At 48.4% G+C, this 18,835-nt stretch overlaps 1 protein-coding gene across 1 annotated transcript in view; it reads right to left on the minus strand.

The window, feature by feature from the left end:
- ralgapa2 (Ral GTPase activating protein catalytic subunit alpha 2) overlaps positions 1 to 18,835 on the minus strand; it is a 98,865-nt gene that overhangs the window by 6,465 nt on the left and 73,565 nt on the right. Inside the window, 1 exon segment of the mRNA XM_029258348.1 lies at positions 2,323 to 2,447. Coding sequence (XP_029114181.1) covers positions 2,323 to 2,447 — 125 coding nt within the window.

Below are 18,835 nucleotides of genomic sequence, written 5' to 3' on the forward strand. Positions count from 1 at the left end.
GTAGCAATTACATAATTTGGGGGTAGAAAGAGGGCTGATTTTTAAACACGTGCAAATTTAAAAAGAAATGTGAAAATTTAGATAGTTGGACCTGAGAGGAAAATGGCATTTTTCTCAAGTGAACCCATTAAAAGGGGTCCAAAATAGTTCCAATGTGGTGGAATGAGTTTCCTCTGTGCCTCAGAGCTGCTGGATCTCTCCCAGAGGTCAAAAAGGGTTTCAAAGCCATCTCTTTCAGAACCATTGCTCTCCTGAGAGCTACATAAATGAGTCTGACACCACCTGTTATGATTATTGACGTATTTGCTATTTTCACGTCACTTCTACGGGGGCTACCTGAGGGCCGTAAAGCAACAACATGTTGGTACCAAAAAAACAAGCTGGGCTTTGATAATCCCGTGTCTGTGTCGAAAGCTCTTTGTCTGTTGTTGATACACTTCTTGTGAAGTGTGAGTTGTATGTCACTCTGGATTAATGTGCTTAATGAATAAACATACATGTGTTAAACAACTGGACTCATCAGTCAGAAACTTGAAGTGTAACGAGCAGAACTAAAGGTGTAGAAAAACATGTAAGAATGGCAACACTTGTCTGTTGAAGGCTTTGCAGCGCGGCCCGTTGTAGAGACACCGTGGGGCCGGGGTGCACACATGGTAGCCGTCGTGCCATTTGGGTGGGGGGGAGGGGGCTAAAACTAAATAAATAAAAAAAAAAAAAATAAATAAACAAACAGCAACGCACCTCTCCTCCTCTCCACATCAACAGAGGCCTTTGACAAGTACAGCTCATTCTACACCCAGGGCTCACAAAAGCCAAAGATGTCGTGTGTGCGATCCTTCTCCGCAATGTTTGTACATCTATTCACAGACCCTCCCTGTCCGAGATAATAAAAAGCTGTTCAACATGAATTTCCAATGAACCAAGAGAGGGCGCTTACATTAAATGTTGATTATGTTATGAACACTTTTATACAGGACTGAAGCAGCTTGCTGTGAAACAAATCTACCAATTAGGCACAACAAAAAGAAATGTTTATTCCAGGGCTGGAATAACCTCCTCTGGCAGATAATTACACCGAAGGCAGCCTATTCAGCCCGCCGGCCGGCCTCTCTCCGGCAGCCTACAAAAGAATCCGACGCACAGTTGCGCTGCGCACAGAAATAACACACCAGCAAGAAAAGACATGAATACCACAGCTCTTGGTAATTACGAGCTCCCCCCTCTCCTTCTGTCCCTGGGCTGTTTAGTATTCTGGTTCATGAAAGGTCAATAGAGGTCAGCACCATGTTTCTCAATGTCTCTCCATGAAACGGGGCATAATTATGTAAATAGGCCTTGTGCTCCTCGTCTTCTGCCAGCCTGCTTATCTGGCCTGCCTGCTGCAAGCTGCTCCCAGAGATCTTCTCGCACATGTGTGCGCGCACGCATGCACGCTCCCTCACAGGTACCATGAAAGCCTGCACACACAATACCTGTGAGTTCCTTCTTTCTTTACCTTTACCTTTTTACCTTACCCGATTGTTAACAGCAAAAGTGGCGAGTGTCAATTGCTTCTGAACTGCTAGGCCTGCTATCATTTTAAATTTCTCCAAGGATGCGACCTGAAACATCTGAGTAATAAGTGCAATTGCTGTCGATCGGTGAGCTCTTTGGCTGCTGGAATACAGCCCTGCTTGGTTGATATCTCTGTGCATCAATTTTAAATACCTGATGCGTCATTATTGTTTTCCTATTAAAATGGAAAAGCAGAAATGGCTTTTCCACTGCATCGCAAACTACAGCAGGTCCATGCAAGGAGGGTCTCTGCCTTTATCGCAGCGGATAAGCCCTGGTGGCAGGATTGATTTTGTCTGATTGTTGGGTGTGTGAGCGTGGCCCCGGCGGCTGGCCCCAAGGGAGGAGACACACAGTAATAAACCAAGTTCCTCTTCTGCTTTCCGCACAGCTAATTCCAGCCCCTGGTATCCTAGCAGCGTAATCCACCTTCGCCATTAACAACGGCGCTTTTTGCCACGAGAGCTCGTTTTCCGATAGATGAGCTTTAATGCGCTCCCAGCTTCGCGCGGATGTATGCGAGCGGAGAGAGAGAGACATCCGTCGCCTCCGTGGCTAATCTGCGCCGTTGCCGGGGGCGTGTTTATTAACCTGGCAGAGACAGGGGCTTAAAAAAGAGGCTAAAAGGAAATACAGGAATAAAGACGTTTGGAGGCAAATGCTTTGGTGTGGCACAAACGTGTTCGGCTTCAATTCTCTCTCCCCAATGTGGCAATGGCTGAGTGTTGGGACGATACGGTGTGGCGGGGCATAGTGAGAAATACTCACCTGTCCCACTGAGGGTGTAGTAGCTTGGGGATGGGGAGAAGACTTGGGAGGCAAAGTCCTCGAAGGTCATGACCTCTTTGTGGTTCTGGACTATGGCCTCCAGGTAGAGCGCCCGTTCCTCATAGCTGGCAGGACACAGTTAAGGACTGGACTGGGAATCCTGGTGCTGATGGAAGATGAGCAGGAGGCACTGCACCTCAATGCACGCACGCACGCACGCACGCACGCACGCACATCGTGCACAACCACACCACCCTTAAACAACCAGCAACAGCTTGCCACCAAAATGGTGGCCTCTTAGCGCAGGACTGCAGAAGAGTAGAGAAAAGAGGGCGAAGCAGCTGGCCGAGGGGGCGAGGGGGTGGGGTGCAGAGGATTCGTTTCCCAATCACCCCCAGCCAGAGAGCAGGAAATGGAAAAGCAGTCAACAATAAAAAGTTACAAGCGTGACGTCCTCCGCCATCAACCCGTGGAGCATTAATAAGACCCCTGGTTGAGACGGCCATTTGTGGAGCTGGGCAGGAGCGCTGCTGCATTGTGCTCCTCTGGCCTGTCAGGGGGAAAATTGAAGCCATTAGAAATTCGGGATGGCAGCGAGTGCAATCTGGGAGCCCCTTCGCCTGTCCTCCGCCGGCTGCGTGCAGCTTGTCTTCAAGTGAGATATATAGTGTGGCCTGCAGAGCTGGGCTTCAACACAGAATCACAGGTGCCTCCCTGGGCTCCACCTCGCTGTTCAACAGCTCTTCGGCAGGCAGGCAATAACAGGGTGAGCCTCGCGGGCAGCAATTTACAAAACCAGCCTTAAAATAAGGAAAGGAGGAAAAGCATTCAATCACATATTATTTAAGTAAATTACATATTTCATACACCTTAGTATCTTCTCAGTTTGTATCTGAAGTTAGACCTACTGTGTCTGAGCAAGAGAAGGAACCAGCCTGTGCACAGCTGGACGTGACAGACCTGCAATCGACACTTCAGATGAAGCAGGTAAAACTGAGGCTAGAGTCAAAATCTCTGCTTTGTGCGTTCACCCTATAGGGGAGGTTGAGCGCTGGATGTTCCCAGCCCAGCCAAGCCTAGCCGAATCCCAGTCTCAGTGTGCCTTCATTTCGGCTATCTGTGATTACCACGGTGGCCCTGGTGTGTGGGTTGCCGGTTCCGTGAATTCTCGTCTGTTCTGGGCCTGAACTCCTAATGACTCGGACTAATGAAAAGTCTGCCAAAGCGTGAGCACCTACCCTTCCCCCGATGATGCCACTCCCCATCTCATTAGGGGCTCGCTCATTTGCCACGGTGCTCGGCTGCTGCCAAGGGCCTGGGCTCCGTACTGGGCCACTGGCCTTGCCGGCAGCAGGCTGTCAGGGCTGAACGCGCGGCTGGCAAACAGGCGTGGTGGAGCTGGGCGGGCGCTGGGCTGGCACGTGCCGTCGCAGCAGGGGCTGGGGCAGCCGTGACAAATTGTTGAAAAAGGGGGAAAGGGGACAACGAAATGCAGAGGCTGAGGAGCACCTGAGCCTGTGGGCTGGGGGGCAGAAGGACCCCGTGGGCAGCTCATGTGCCCCTTCACTTGAGGCTACAGAGGCGTGTTGGGGGGGTCCTGTAGGCTTTGGTCCAGCCCCTTCCCTGCTGCTTACTGAAAGGCTTGGCCGCACTCGTCACCCACGGACACAGGGCCGTCCATCAATGTTGCGGTAAACAAGGTGTGGATGAGCGAGTCGACAGCTGTCCTCAGACCCGACTCACGAGGAAATTAAGACACAGATTCTCTCACATAGCCCACGTATAAACACGCACGCTCACTTCTCTAACCCACACATGGATGTGCGAAACCAACTTCTAACACTCACTTCCTGCTAAAATAACAGGGAAACGAGATTCTTCACGTAAGAAGTTGGGAATGAAAGAATGTCAGATATGAACATTTGCGACAGGCAGAGCTTTTTGGAACAAACACCTGTCTATCAGTCAAGTTTGTGCACAGCACTCGCACGGCAATTTCATTACCTTCTTCTGGATTTCATACAACACCAAAAAGAACATCGCAGACTTTGCTGCCATGGCAACCTGGGTCACATTACAATAACAGGTCACTTTCCAGGGCAGCAGGGTATTAAAAGAGAGAAAGGTTATTCTATCCTGTTATTCCACAGGAAAGCCACTTCCCACAGGTAGGACTTCATTATGTGCCCCTTGCGGTGCGCAGTGCTGCCGGGTCCGGCAAAACGTCTGGTACAATGTAAAGGAAACGATGGCAAACAGGGGGTGAATAACTCAGATCCCACTAGGTCAACAAAGCCATATGGCCGCCCATTATCAGAAATGCAGATGACTCTCGCGTGGCTGTTATTGAGATTCCTTGAACAAATATTGACTCCAGTTGGGCCTCCGCTCCAATACGTCACGTGACTCGCCCTAATCCTTCGCGGCACGCTCCTGCTGCTTACAGCGCTTTCACTGCTCATTCCGAGATGCCAGGTGAGGACGCATCAGTTTCGGCCGGTAAGCGGAAAGTCATGGGCGCCGTGAGCTCCAAGGACCCCGTGTGCGGCTGTCGCTTTTTCCGCACCGCCATCTCCCGCCCCGCGCTGCTAATTGCTGTGCACAGCGCACACACTGCTCAGCTGAACACGTGCACCTCGGCCCCGGAGATAGCGCTTCCAGGAAAGGACACATGTGGCAATCTGCAGACAATAATCAAGAACAAGTCATCACAACATGGTATGAAATTGAAAAGAAGACATGCCCACTCACCCAAACGACACAGCAACCACTTAACGAAGGCAAACTATAACTGCATGAATTAGTGCCAATTAGGAGAGTTTGGCCAGAAACAGCATCTGTATAGTGACTGGCTCTTGAGCGACAAACAGGGATCAGCAGGTAGCGTGCTGTGCTAAGCTGAGCCTGCGCCTTCCACTCAAATGACCGGGATTCAAATCCCCGGTCCTGCTCTTGTATCCTCAGTCAAGGTACTTCCACTGACTTGTCAGTGAAAATTTTCCAGCTCTGTAAATAGGTAAATAATTATAAGTAGCTTAACGTACAAACCCAACACTGTAAGGGACGGGGACTTGAATGGAATGTTGCCTTTGGAGAAAAGTGTAATTAATAAATAATAATAAGAATAATAATAATCAGCACCCTCAATTTAACCATTCTACTGGCCTACAATGGCTGCACTCGAACGATACACATTAACTGCAGTGTTCTACCATAGCTGTACTGTACAACTGTGCACAAGTTCATACCATGGTGACACTTTTGTGAACAATGCAAAACCGGTAATGCGATACTGAAGGGGATTTGGGGCACTTGGACAGACGAGGTGTAATTTCTTCTTTTTTTTTTTTTTTTTTTTAAGTCATTTTCAGATTCAATACTGTTAAGGTAACAGCAGCGAAAGAACTCATCCTTGACACAAGCGGGGAAATGCCTGTCACTTCACTGCCGATGTAAAACGTTCCAGTGCGTTCTCCAGCAAAAGCCCTGATGGTTCGAGAGCTCAGAGGCTCCAGGATGAACTGATCTCCGAAACACATTAAGCAACAAGCTGCAGCCTGAATGCTGCACTGTTTTTACACAGCCACACTTGTTTACAAGCTCAAAAAAGAAAGATGAGTAACAAAACAATGTTAAACTTCTATAGAAAAAAATTAACTTTAATATGAAACTGAAATCTACTGGTGATACACAGCTGATGAGCAATTCCCGGCTCTTCTCTAAACCGCAGTCCTGAAAGTAAGGAACACTTGGATGGCAGAACTACTGGGACACCAGGTCACCAGGTCATCACTCACAACTGAAGAACACCTTGGTCAGCAGGTGGCATTCTAGCTTGAGTGGCCACCTTTGGACTTGTAGGACACCGGTTTGAATCCCACCTCCTGACCTAGCACCCTTGACCGAGGAGGTACTTACCCTAAATCTATAGAGTAAAAATTGCCCAGCCTTATAAATGGGTAAATCACATGGAAAGTAGTAACGAGTCACATTGGAGAACCACATCAGCTAAATGAATAATTGTAAAGCAGAAGCCAATGAATAGAGAGAGTTGTAACCCTGACGCCCAGAACAAAAAAGGACAAGTCTGTGCAAACGAGGACAGCACATGGGTGCCCGTTGCGGTGCGGCTGATACGGTTGCTGGTGCTGATGTCTGTTCTGCCTAAATGGCAGAGAGCAAGTCCTGCTCTGTCCAGATGGCAGGGGAGGCCAGAGGGAATCAGCTTGGGGCCTGGGTGCTTGAGGGGGATCAAAGCCAAGGTCAAGCCACTGTAATAGCCACGTTCAAGGTGAAATCGGGCGTCATGAGTGGGACCCAGGTGGCTGTTCATTAGCAGTCCGGTCAGGCCCTGGCTCAAGGGGTGGTGGTGGAGGGAGGGAGGAAAGGAGGGGGGTGGGAGGTGGTGAACCTGCTGCTAACTGGGCCCTGTGTCCCTCTTTTTGTTCCTGGACCACAGAGAAAAGACCCAGTCTGGCAGGGGATGGTGCCACAGATACAGCCACCAGGGCACAAGGTTCTGGCCACTCTCACAAAATGTCAGCCCTGTTAGATAAGTGATGAGCATTTCGCCTGACCCCGGTCACAAGAAACAGCTATCAATCGGCAGAGATCAGCTGCGATCACGACAATGAGTCCCTGACATTCGTCATGCTTAAGACACGGGCTCGCCGAAGGCCAGCAACGGTACATAATTGGGTCTTTACGCAGATGGTTCTCTCTCAGCTCGTGATGTTAGATGTGATTTTGCAATGTTCACAAGGGGTACCAAGTGAATCTGGAAGGGAGGGGTAAAAGATTTTCCATTGATCACTTTGCAATAAACACACCCAAATAAGACTAATGGGGAAAAAATGGAGAGGCCCATTTACCGCGGGAATACTGTAACAGGACTCACAGTTGTGTAAGCTTCACTCACAGCTACAGGAGGATGATGTGTCTCAAGCAGTCTGTCCAAACCTAGTGTCCGACTCACTGAGGCCACTAAGAAGAGTGAAGAGCAGCATCTGACTGCACACAGCAGGGAAAGAGACCTGGATGGAGCATGAAGGTCAAAAGGAGTTGGTCCTTAATTCCTCAGAGGCCACGTGGGTGACCAGCCTCCGGACAAGTAAGGCAAAGGAGGCAGAGGTCTCGGGTCCTCGTAACCCAACAGAGACTGTTGAAAGGATGAATAACTGCAGGGATGCTCTCAAAAAAGCTCTGGACCACTCGCGCCCACCTACTTTCAAAATCCCCCCACCTTGCACACAGCCATCGGCCCTCGACCATTCCCGTAATGGAGCTATCAGGAAGGCTTTGAGAAGCTAAAAACGCAACGATCTGGCCATTGGTTCAGTCCCTCCGCTCTTCCGCACACCTCCGTGGAGCAATTTTCACTAAACCCACCTCCATGTGTGTATCTCGCAGGATAATAACAAACCATTATTTTTGCAGAATTGGCACAGAGGCCTGAAATCCTGAGGGTTTTAGAGATGGTGTCAAGGCAGAATCTTCACAAGATGAGGAAGAGAAACCATTTGTTTACTGAAGCCAATTGTCTACTCAAGTCAATGTCTGAAATTATGCAATTAAACGTCTGTTTAGGTAGCGTTTTCAAATTGAAATACCAATACGTTCACAACAATCAAACTGTTCAAACACTATTTTTGCTTTTTATGACTGCACCTCGCTATTCCTGAACTTACAAAGTCAAAAGTAACTTCTGAATTGACAGGAAAACATCACTAAGTGGGAAAAACTGTTTACAGGAAGAGAGTAATGGAGGCAATCAACAGGAGGTATGCTATTATGTTTCCGATAGTTCCGAAACCAAAAAACAATCATCCCGAAAAAGTGCAGCAGGGTTCAGGAAGTATCTAAGACAGAACGGAGGGTGGTGACAGTTTAAAAACAGGCTTGCAGAAAGAAGACCTCAGAGATGAAAGGTGTCCGAGGTGTCGATGTGAAATGTACTTTTGCGGCGGCTTCTCCCTCAGAGTGGCATCTTGGAGGAGTGAGGCGCTCGTGATGGAGCTGAGAGCGATGGAGGACGCTCGACCCCGTCCCCCTAGCAAAGCACTGCTAATTAACCTCTGCAAATCAAAGCGACCTTCCCTGAGTGGGGCTGAGAGAGCGACATGGGCTGACTTGTTGGGGGAAAGGAGGGGATAACTGCTCTGGGGGAGCAAAGACATCCTCCGCAGGCGATGGGGTGTGAGCAGCTCCTTCCCCGAGGCAGAAAGCGCCCGTCCCCAGGTCCTCTCCAGAGTGAGGGATGATGCTCCACAAAGAGCATCGGACAAGGCCCTGGACTTTTACAGTTTTTACACAACGAGCAAACCCGTGCTTTCTGCAGGGGAGTCTTGCCGTCGCTGAGCACCATCAGAGAATCCACGGCAGACAGCTCACGGGAACAAGATCAGGGGTCTGTTGCTGCAGCATGGGTGGAGGTGGCAAGCCAGCCCAAACCGAGGGGGACTGCCGCCAAAGGTGTGAGGTGATTACGGCGGCAGCGGCAAATTCCATCCATCGAGACGAGAGACGCAACGCACGTCTCCCGCCTCACTGGTGCTGCGGCGGCGTTTCGCCCGGGGGGTTCTGGCGTCTCATTAGGCTGCCCGTCCTCAGTGTGAGGCGATCAGAGAGGAGATGATTACCGTCGCGGGGGGGGAAGCATGGAGCCACGATGTGACCCTCCTGTCCCAGTTGTGTCACAGCTCAGAGCAGCGACTCTGTTCTGGGGCTTTTCCACGTTAACAGGTAGCCTAATTAAGAGTAGGGCACAATCCTGGGGCCATGAAGCAAAGACAGGTTAATTGAACCTTCTGGAGATGTTTGCTCCCTTGGGGTCGCCATGCGGGTGAACTCCATGACCTACAGCCACACATCTTCGGCCAAGACGAAAACGTGGAATTATGGGTGTGACATCACTCATAATAGGGGGAAGGAAAATTCACACCAAAAGATGAACCTCACTGTCTGTTTGCTGACATGAGGTGTTATTTATAAGGAGGTCAAAAAAAACTTTTGGAGAGCGTGTACTGAATTTAAACCACCAGCTACATTTCTGCCTGACTGGTCTACTAAAAAGGTACATACACAGCACACAATGAAACATGTTTTATCAAACATTTAAATATCCACCTATACACCACCTAACTAGCAAACGGAATAAGCATATGTAATTTTTATTTTTTTTTTTAATTAATAAACTGTTGATCTGAATAAATCCCCAAAGTCAACTGAATTTTAATGGTGGTATAAACTAATTTGGAATACTGTATAATATTTTACATTCAACTGTTAGGTTTATGGAAGCAGGTGGAGAAGTGGTTAGAACTGTCACTTTGCAAATGAAGGGCTTGGATTCAAATCCCAAACGAAAATTACCCAGGTGTACAAAGGGGTAAATCACTGTAAGCAAGTTAGGGTACAAACATAATACTGCAAGCTGCCTTGGAGAGAAGCATGACATGAATGAATAATAATCGGTCATTAACAGCAGTGCTCTGCTGACAGACCACATTGGGGCCAGCACACGCCAGGGCAGCGAGTTTTCTCCTGTCCAACACAGCAACACTGTGTACTCCCATCGCAGTGGTGCCATGTTCAGTCATGTCGTCGACCCTGGGGCACATGGCAGGGAAAAATGACACTCATGTCGCTGGGGTGTGATGGGAGGGGACAGGTTGCAGAGCGACTGACCCATGCTACAGCCTTTCCATGTGGGACCACGAGCCCCTCCTGGAAAGATGCTACCGTGCGCTCCCACCTGCCTCCCCATTAAGGGTGGCTCCGGGAAAGGGACGGTGCTCAGAGGTGACTGCGCTTCCAATCGTGGACAGGGGATTTGTTACGGCCACGAAACAGATGGGTCGCGGCATTCACGCCTTGTCCTGGAGCCAGCGACCCAGCGGGTTCCAGACCGTGGCCCAATTTCCCCAGACAACTCATCCAGCTACGCAGATAAATAGCCAAAAGAGTTCTTCAACTACACATATGGACTTGACGGAGATGAGACGAAGAGCTGAACCGTGGCAGAGACGGGTTACTTAGCGCACGAGGGGCTGGCGGGGCTTCCGGCTCTCCATCAAAGGCATGGTTTGCTGTGTATTCAGATGAGCTCTCCGTCACAAAGGTCCCCTTTTCAGGGCGCTGTCCATTGATGAGCACTAATGTACAGCGGCTTAGATGTGCAGCACAATGGGAAATAATTAACCAAACAAGGGAGATTAAAAATTAAAAATGCAGTCGGGGGGCCTCGCCGGCATGGCATTAACAGAAAGTTATAATAAGATGAAACACAAAGGCTGATGCATTCTAAGTCTGCGGCTCTAGGAGGGCACACTTCAGCATTCACTTTGAAGATGTCTTTTGTACACGACGTGGGCACATTTGGGATGAAAGCTGAGATCGTTCCTGGCACTTTGTTTTCCGAGAATAACAAGAGCGATGTCGATAACTGCAAATCCTTCCCAGGCAAGAGGTGTTTATGCAGTGGTGTGGGCATCATCGGTGTCTTTAAGCGAGAGGAGGAGGCGACCACAACATCGGGCAGCCGTTGGGCAGGTAGGCTTGGAGAAGCCTGGTCGGGAGCTCCTCTCCAAAAGGGCTCGGGCAACCTTGTTCCTGGCCAAGAGCAAAAGCGACGTCCATGAACGTCAATCATGGTGAAGTGAACATCCTGAAAACGATGTGGGAGGAGGTAGTCAAGAGCTAAATAAATTGAATGCTAAAAATGACTTACTCCTGAACCAGGAACTCAGAGCCATTAAAAGTAAAATGACAAGTATCTCATTGAGTATTTATTTGCCTCTTGGTGTATGAATTCATACACAGGAGAGCACGGCAGGCTCTGAACAATGACCCTGGGAGGTTACAGAGCGCAGTTGAGGCAGAGCGCTTTAGGAAACTCATTACTGCATAACAGAGCAAATGGCCTTTGCCTTGAAGTCCTCCACATCCTTTGTGCCTTTAAGGGCGACAGTAGGATGCATGCCTGTCACCGGTGTGTGTGGGGTGCCTCTGCACTGGGGGACCGGGAATCCACCTGGGGACCTGAGGGCCTCTGTTAGAACTGCTAGAGCTGAATCTGGGCGTTTCCTTCAGCACCTCGGGCTTTGACTGTGTACTGTTCCAGAAGAGGAGGTCTCCCTTGAAATAAAGTTGCAAAAGCTCAGCCAAACATCTGTTAAAAAAGCATAAAAACAAAGGAAAAGGAGCGGTCCTACAGGAGTGATCCGAAAGACTCCTCCAGTTCTCCAGCTTCTGCTTTCAAAGACCTTGTTCGTGTTGTACAAGGGTAATGAAATCCATCAAGACGACTTGAATCAAATACCCCCTATCCGCACTCCAACTAATAAGGTTAATTTAATACTGGATACCATGTACCACAATGAGATTATCCCTTGTTGCCTACCAAATTACAACATGCGAGCTGAGGGGGGGTGCGCGCTTGTATGAACCGATAAGGTGCCAAAATTGTCGTGCACAATGTCCGTTACATCAGGAAATTTACAATCTGATAGAAATCACACTGGATCCTAAAATGTGAATCAGAGAGAATTCATTTCCAATGCAAGCGACTTCCATTATGGATGAAAGAGAAGATTTTTAGGATACTTTACTGTTCTCAGGAAATACTGATTGCACATTTCCCTGTTATGGTACACTAGGACTGCAAGAATATTTCATTAAATGATTTATTCTCAACAGGGAAGAGCACCACTACTGATAAAACTAACAACAAAAGCATCAGTTCATAGCAGAGGGAAAAAAATAATAAAGGTAAATATTTCCAAGGTGAATGAGTCAAACCCATTCCAAAGAGAGGTTGACACCCTAATTGTCAGAGGAGACCAGCAACATTGTGCACAGCAAAGAGCCTTAGTTTAACTCGACAATAATGTGCTGCGTTCTACAGAACTGTAATTAAATATTAATGGGACGAATGGAGCCTCTACAATTTTAATGACGCTTGTGGCATGTGCGTAGGAATGACTGAGATGCGCCGCCGCCAAACATTTCCGTTCCTTTCGGCTCTGCTTTCGCACCTCCTGTTTTACAGCGAAATTCCCCGGTTTTGTGCTGGAAGAAATGCGCTGCTCCCAAATTGAACCGGCACACATTTCCTGAGCGCTGCGATATGTGAAGTATTCAGCGGGTGCGCTAATGATGTAGGCAAAATTGCAGATGATCAGATGATCACGGCTATCATGACGGGGGGGGGGTAGAGGGGTTGTGACAGTCAAAGGAACAGGAGCGCTGCATTACAGCCATATTCAGCTCATACGCAACAGAAAAAACTATCCATGTTTTCTTTTAATTAAAGATGAGACTATCATCAAAAATACATGGATTAGGAAACTAGGTTGTTTTTATGCATTAGCTCCAGTGCCCTCTTTGAAATTCTAAAAACTTTCCAAACAACAGATCAATGCGGACATGGCTTACATCAGCGTTTTAAAACAACATGATGCACAACTTGTGTGGCAACGTGATAATGCTGAACCGAAGGTCTGATGCATGTTCTTTTGAAACACTCAGTTCCCCCAAAAAGAGGCACCAGGACAGATGGGACCAGTGACCCCCAGCCTGGCAGTGACAACTTTTTATCTGGGACTAACCAGCTTCTGGAATACCGAAATAGGGCATCACCCTTCTTTCACTGCTTAACTTCCTTCCATCCCATCTCACTCCATCCCTCACTTCTACTCACCTTCGAACCTGAAGACAATGCTGCTGGAGAAGGCTGGGCTGAACTAGTCACACAGCCCTACCTGGTATGACTAGGAATGGTAGGATGGCCAGAAAAGAGGATGAGCGGGTGATGGGGACATGGGAGAGGAGACAAAAAAAAAAAAAAAAAAAAAAAAAAGAGGAGGAAAGAAAGAAAACGGACTTCTGTGTTGGCAGCAGCTTTCCTAATCCTAGCCCCGAGCCATAGTGTGCAGTCAAGCGGGCTATTACATGGCAACAATTAGGGGGCCAGAACACAGCACCTGGTCCTCGCCATTCGAGGCCCTTGGTGGCAGCTGACTGTACAATCTCCTCGCCAGGTGGTCTTACTTCAATAACATTAGCTAGCCATTCTAGGGTTAATAAAGAGCCCGGCACCCACAGCCCGCCCCGAATCTGCCCGCGTGGAGCCCATTCAAAGTGCTGCAGACAGTATGTCTTTTATAGGCCCAGAGACAATGTAGTTTAAAACTCGTTAAAATTAAGATCTCTGAAGGGCCAGATAATTAAACTACGGGCCAGGCTCCTTGGAATCCAGGCTGGCGCTCAGGGCCCAGGGCTCGCCCGTTCCCCGGGCCCGGCTGCATGGCGGGCGTCGCATTATAATGGAGCTTTTCAAGGAAACATAAAACAGATGGAGGAGGGCTGAAATGAGAACAGGACGTTTCATATACCCGCCTATCGAAAGCATTGGCTGCGTCGAGGAAATGGGATTTTCGCCGGAGACACAAAAACAAGTGTGTGTGAGCCACAGGAGAAACTGGAGTGGTACTGTTTCTTGCTCCTGCTTCAGAATTCAGAGTAAACAACTTCTTAATAGGAATACACAGGATTAGATAGTGGACTGTTAATTCTTAGAGATGTGAGATACACACTCAGTTAGGAAATAAATCATGTATTCAAATAAAAATTATCACTAAAGAAAGGCAGGGCAGAGTCAGGACGGGGCCAAACGGAGACATAAAAAAATACACACAAAATACTCCAAAATAATTATGTTACGAAAACATGCATTCAAACTGAAACAAGCCACGTTCCTCAGGATGTGTACGGCGTTGGAGAATGATGCGCAAACTCTGTCTGGGCTGCTATGAGGACACGCCCACGTTTAACGGGCATCCGCGTGCAGCCGAAACAATGGGGTGGCACTTCAGGACGCACCGAGAGAAATCATCATTAACACATCAAAGGCAGGGGGGGACTGGGGGGGCCGAAGAGGACCGGGTGAGGGGGGGGTGAAAAAGCATGACGCACACTTTAATCTTTTTACTTGTCCATCCAAGCATCGGTGGTGCTGAATTCCATTTTGTGGAAAAATGCTAATGCCATACACGAGGGCATCCTTTACAGTGGAACAAAACCCACACGACCGGCCGAGAGGCCCCGCACAGCCTTTGAACCTCTTAAAGTGGTTTTAATGTGTAACTGATAAATAATTAACTAATCCCAGTTTAAAATAACTCCCGATTCAAGCAGCATCACTTAAACTGCTGTAACTGTAATGTAAAACAAACAGCGATGGTGTGGCCATTGTGCCCGGCCACAGCTCCCGCTCGTCTTCGAAACGGGAATAAGGTCAGAGTTTTTTCAACAGAAAGAATAAAATATCTATATATAAATAATAGTATGAAAAAAACATCAGAGGGGAAAATTCACAGGCTATACGAGGTGTGACATTTATCTGACATTTAGAGGCAGAACAGACCTACTTGAGCAGTATCTGCGGAAAATACTCTGCTGTCCTTAGCCCAAAGCCTGGTCAGAAAGAGCTCACAAGGTATGCTCAATAATGAGCCTGTAATCGCTGCCGTGAGGACAACGGAGCTGACGTAAGGCCGTTACCGCGACAATGGCCTCCGCAGGATGATGTCACTAGTGCTTATTGACGCTGAGCAGAGACCACTCGCACTTGATGCTTTGTGTCCGAAAAGGTAAATAAATCAGAGAGTACCACCGGGATGGCCTGCGTTGCCTACAAAAAAAGAAAAGGAGAAAAAATGACTTGTGTTCAGAACAAACAGATTGGATCACTTCTCTTCCCCCCACCATCCATTCTGTGTTCGAGATCCCGGCAGCCGAACCCCACCGGGACACAGAGCTTTCGCTCCCCCGTAGGATGTTCACCGCAGGCCAGCAAGAGCTGCGTCCAAAATTCAGAGCTCCCCTCACCAGCAGCACCAGCAGCGCCGTACGCCTGCGAAGCAACCGTCCCATTCTGAGAGGTTTCCAAAGCGGCAAAGTGCGCAGCGTTCCGAGTTCACTAATTAACACCACTTCCTGGCATCCGGGAACAACGGGCAGAGAAACAACTTTGGGTGCCTCTTCGTAAAGGCGACGTCCATTTCCATAACTGGAGATGACTAACAGCTTTTTTGCAATGCGGAGCTCAGCTGAAAAGTTTGTTAATTAAAAGATGGGCACGGAGAACAGAAGAAAGGCGAACTGGACGGAAAGTGCGAAAAGTCGGTTCACACCTCAGCTGGGCCGCAGAGAGCCGATGGGGACGTTGTTCGCGATTAGCGTGCCTCTTTCCAAATGCAGTATTGCTGTAAACGGCTCGGGTCAGGAAGTCGGCGATCTGCCTTTGTCCGTTTCGCCATTAGCTATGCTCTAACGTACGAACGGTTGACCACGGCCGGGCTAGGGGACTCTGACCCCTTCCGAAGGACACACCAGTTCGTTAAGGTGTTCACTGCCTTGCGACAACAATGAAGACGGGGCCAGCCCCAGGGGAAGATGGGGGAGTTAGGAAAGCGGAAAAAGAAAATTAAAAATGAAGCCTGCGGAATGAGAACGCCGGTGTTTTCCGAGAACCGTTATCGTTGTTAATTTCGCTTGCGCTGTGAGGCAGATGTCCTCATGCAAAGCCACAGGCGACACTTGAAATCCGACACCTTAGGTATTCCATATGGACGGCTTTTTGAGAGCAGAGGCGCAGCGGAGATGCGTCTAGCTCCGGGGTAAAAGGGCCCAGTCACAGTCGGGAATCGCGGACCTGCTGTGGCAGATGCCAACGAGCCAGAGACACACACAGCAAACAGAGAGGCCACGAGCGCAGGGAAGCATCACCTCCCGGGACAACGGCATGCAAAAGAGCACCAGTGAGCCTCTAAAACGATTTCCTTTGTTCTTACATGTATGAACATGTGCATTTTGACACATATTTACATTTATTCATTTAGCTGACACTTTTCTCCAAAGTGACTTATAATATTAATCTACATACAGCTTTACCCAGTACCTATTTGTACAGCTGAGTAATTTTACTGGAGCAATTTAGGGTAAGTACCTTGCTCAAGGGTACTACAGCCAGAGGTGAGATTCGAACCGGGGACCTTCAGGGCAAAGGCAGCAGCTTTGACCATTGTGGTACCAGAGTGTGAAGGAGGGAACTTGGGGGCAAACAGGCAGATGGACTGCACGGTGACTGCGCTTAGTCAGCTGTACATGCTTTGCCCGGAAACACAATGCAGTTTGGAAATTAAAACAGGGATTTAAAGAAATGGAGAGCTTTACATTATGGAACAGGCTTGCAATGGTGCATAGAGACAGTCACTGACAGGGAATGACGGAGCACTGCTGCCTATCCGGCTTCCACTGCAGGCCCGATGGAGGTGATGAAAGTGTGCAATAGGACACAAGCCTGTATAGCACCACCTGCATTTTCTCAGGCTCCACTGCTGCATTCAGGAAAGAAAGTTCTGCATAACCCAAGAGGCAGGCATCATCTTCAGTGTTTTTCTCCTCAAAAAAAAAAAAAAAAAAAAAAAAAAAAAACAAAAAATGTACAACTATAGGATAGCAGGTCCATTAGAATGACCTAATCAAAAAACAAAAAAAAAAAAGGCAAATTGCAGGCTAAACATGATTAAAATCGGATACTCGCAACCAATTACAAAACTTGTCAAGGACTCAGTCCCTGACTGACAACCCATACGAGCTTGAGTACAAGAGCTGCAGAGGATCTGTTCTGATCTGTTCTTTCCCTCCTGCCGAACCCTAACCCATTCAACCACCCCCCCAAAAACAAACATTCGTCCTTCCCCGTTGCAGCGATCACGTCGCTCATTCTTCCTGCTGTCGTCCGTCTGTTTGCGGCCCAGCTACCTGCACTCGGGAGCCGTTGGAACCAGAGAGCGTAGCCTTGGGGTGTGAAAGTGTGGGTGTGGAGGAGGTCTTTTGTTTAGGAGCAGTTAGGGAGGGGGGTGTGGTGGGGTGGTGTAGTGAGGGAGGAGGGACGGGGGGATAAGAAGAAAAAAAAAATGCAGTAATGCTATGAGTCATTCTGCATTAGTGCAGGGGCGAGAGAATACTTTTGCATGTTGTATGAAGCCAGACGCCATATGCCATGCGGGGCGGCCGGCCGGCCTCCTGATGGGCTGGCCCGGGCCGACGGGCCGACGGGCCTCCGTGGGGGCTGGGGAGAGTCGGAGCCCAGTGATCTGAACACATCAGACATTGTCGCGAGCAGCAGGAACAGCTGGTCAGCTAAGCAAGGTAGAGCTGCCGCCGAGCGCTGCCATGATAATGGGATTAGGTTAAAACATTCAGCAGGGGAAATGGCAGCCCCTCCCGCAGCACCCCGCACCCACACTCTGCTCTCTTCGCCATACCTCGGACGCAGACTTCTGGGTTTGAGGGGGAACTGCTGGCATGTAAATCAGAGCCCATTGTCTGGGCAGTGGGCTTCAGGGGAATATATAACTGCAATCCTGGTGGGATGGGGGGGTTGAAGTGTGCGTCTTGTCACGAGGAAAGAGAGACCGAAGAGCACAAGGTGGTGTATGAGAGGAATGGAAGGAGGAGTACGTGATGAGTGGAGCGAATGGGGCAAAACCTAGTCAAACGTGCTCAGCTGAGGACCCCCACAGAGGAACAGGCAGTGAAACAACAAATGTGTTATTTAATTAAGTTATATATTCATTCATTTCATGACACTTCTCTCCAAAACAACTTATAATATTAGGCTATTTTCATTTTTTTACCCATTTATACAGCTAGGGAATTTTTGCTGTATCATTTCATGGTAGAGTACCTTGGTCAAGGGAACTGACACTGGGAAGCTTTAACAACAATGCCACCTGCTGCTAATGTACTATTCAAAACTAAACTGTGTGTGTGTGTGTGTGTGTGTTATATATGAAATACTTTTTATGTTGCTATATATGAAATATAACAAAATGTCTTAGCTCAGACTGCAGCCAAAGGCTCCCAGAAAACCATGTGAGTATCAGTATTTCTGGTTTTCAATCACTGATCATGAACTGCTCTCCAGAAACTGGCACAAGAAACTCCACCTCTTAATTAAGGGCAATAAGAACGCTACGGATTGACGTCTCTTTCACAGGATCCATCTCGGGATACAGGTGTTAGTTGCTGGCATCTCGGGTATCAGCTCACATGTCCTTTATCACCCTCCCAATCAAAGAGAGCTGTGTGTGTGTGTGTGTGTGTAAAAAAATCACGTTACCGCTATTACCTCACACAAATGCTGCACACATATACAGTAGCCATTGTCTGACGCAGTTGTGCGGTTTGGATTCTCAGAGTAGCACGTATAGCATGTACAGGCAGATGATAGCATAATGGTTAGAGCTGCTTTCTTTAGTTCCAAACATTGCTGGTTCAAATCTCATCTGCTGCTGTAGTGCTCTTGAGCAAGGTACTTGCCCTAAATTGCTCCAGTAAAATTACCTGGCTGTATAAACAGGTACATGACTGTAAGGAGCTTAACACTGTAAGTCGCTTTGGAAAAAAGCATCAGCTAAATGAGTAAATGAAAAATGCAAGTGTA

Source organism: Scleropages formosus, chromosome 15 (genome assembly GCF_900964775.1).
Source record: "Scleropages formosus chromosome 15, fSclFor1.1, whole genome shotgun sequence".
NCBI classification, from domain to species: Eukaryota; Metazoa; Chordata; class Actinopteri; order Osteoglossiformes; family Osteoglossidae; genus Scleropages; species Scleropages formosus.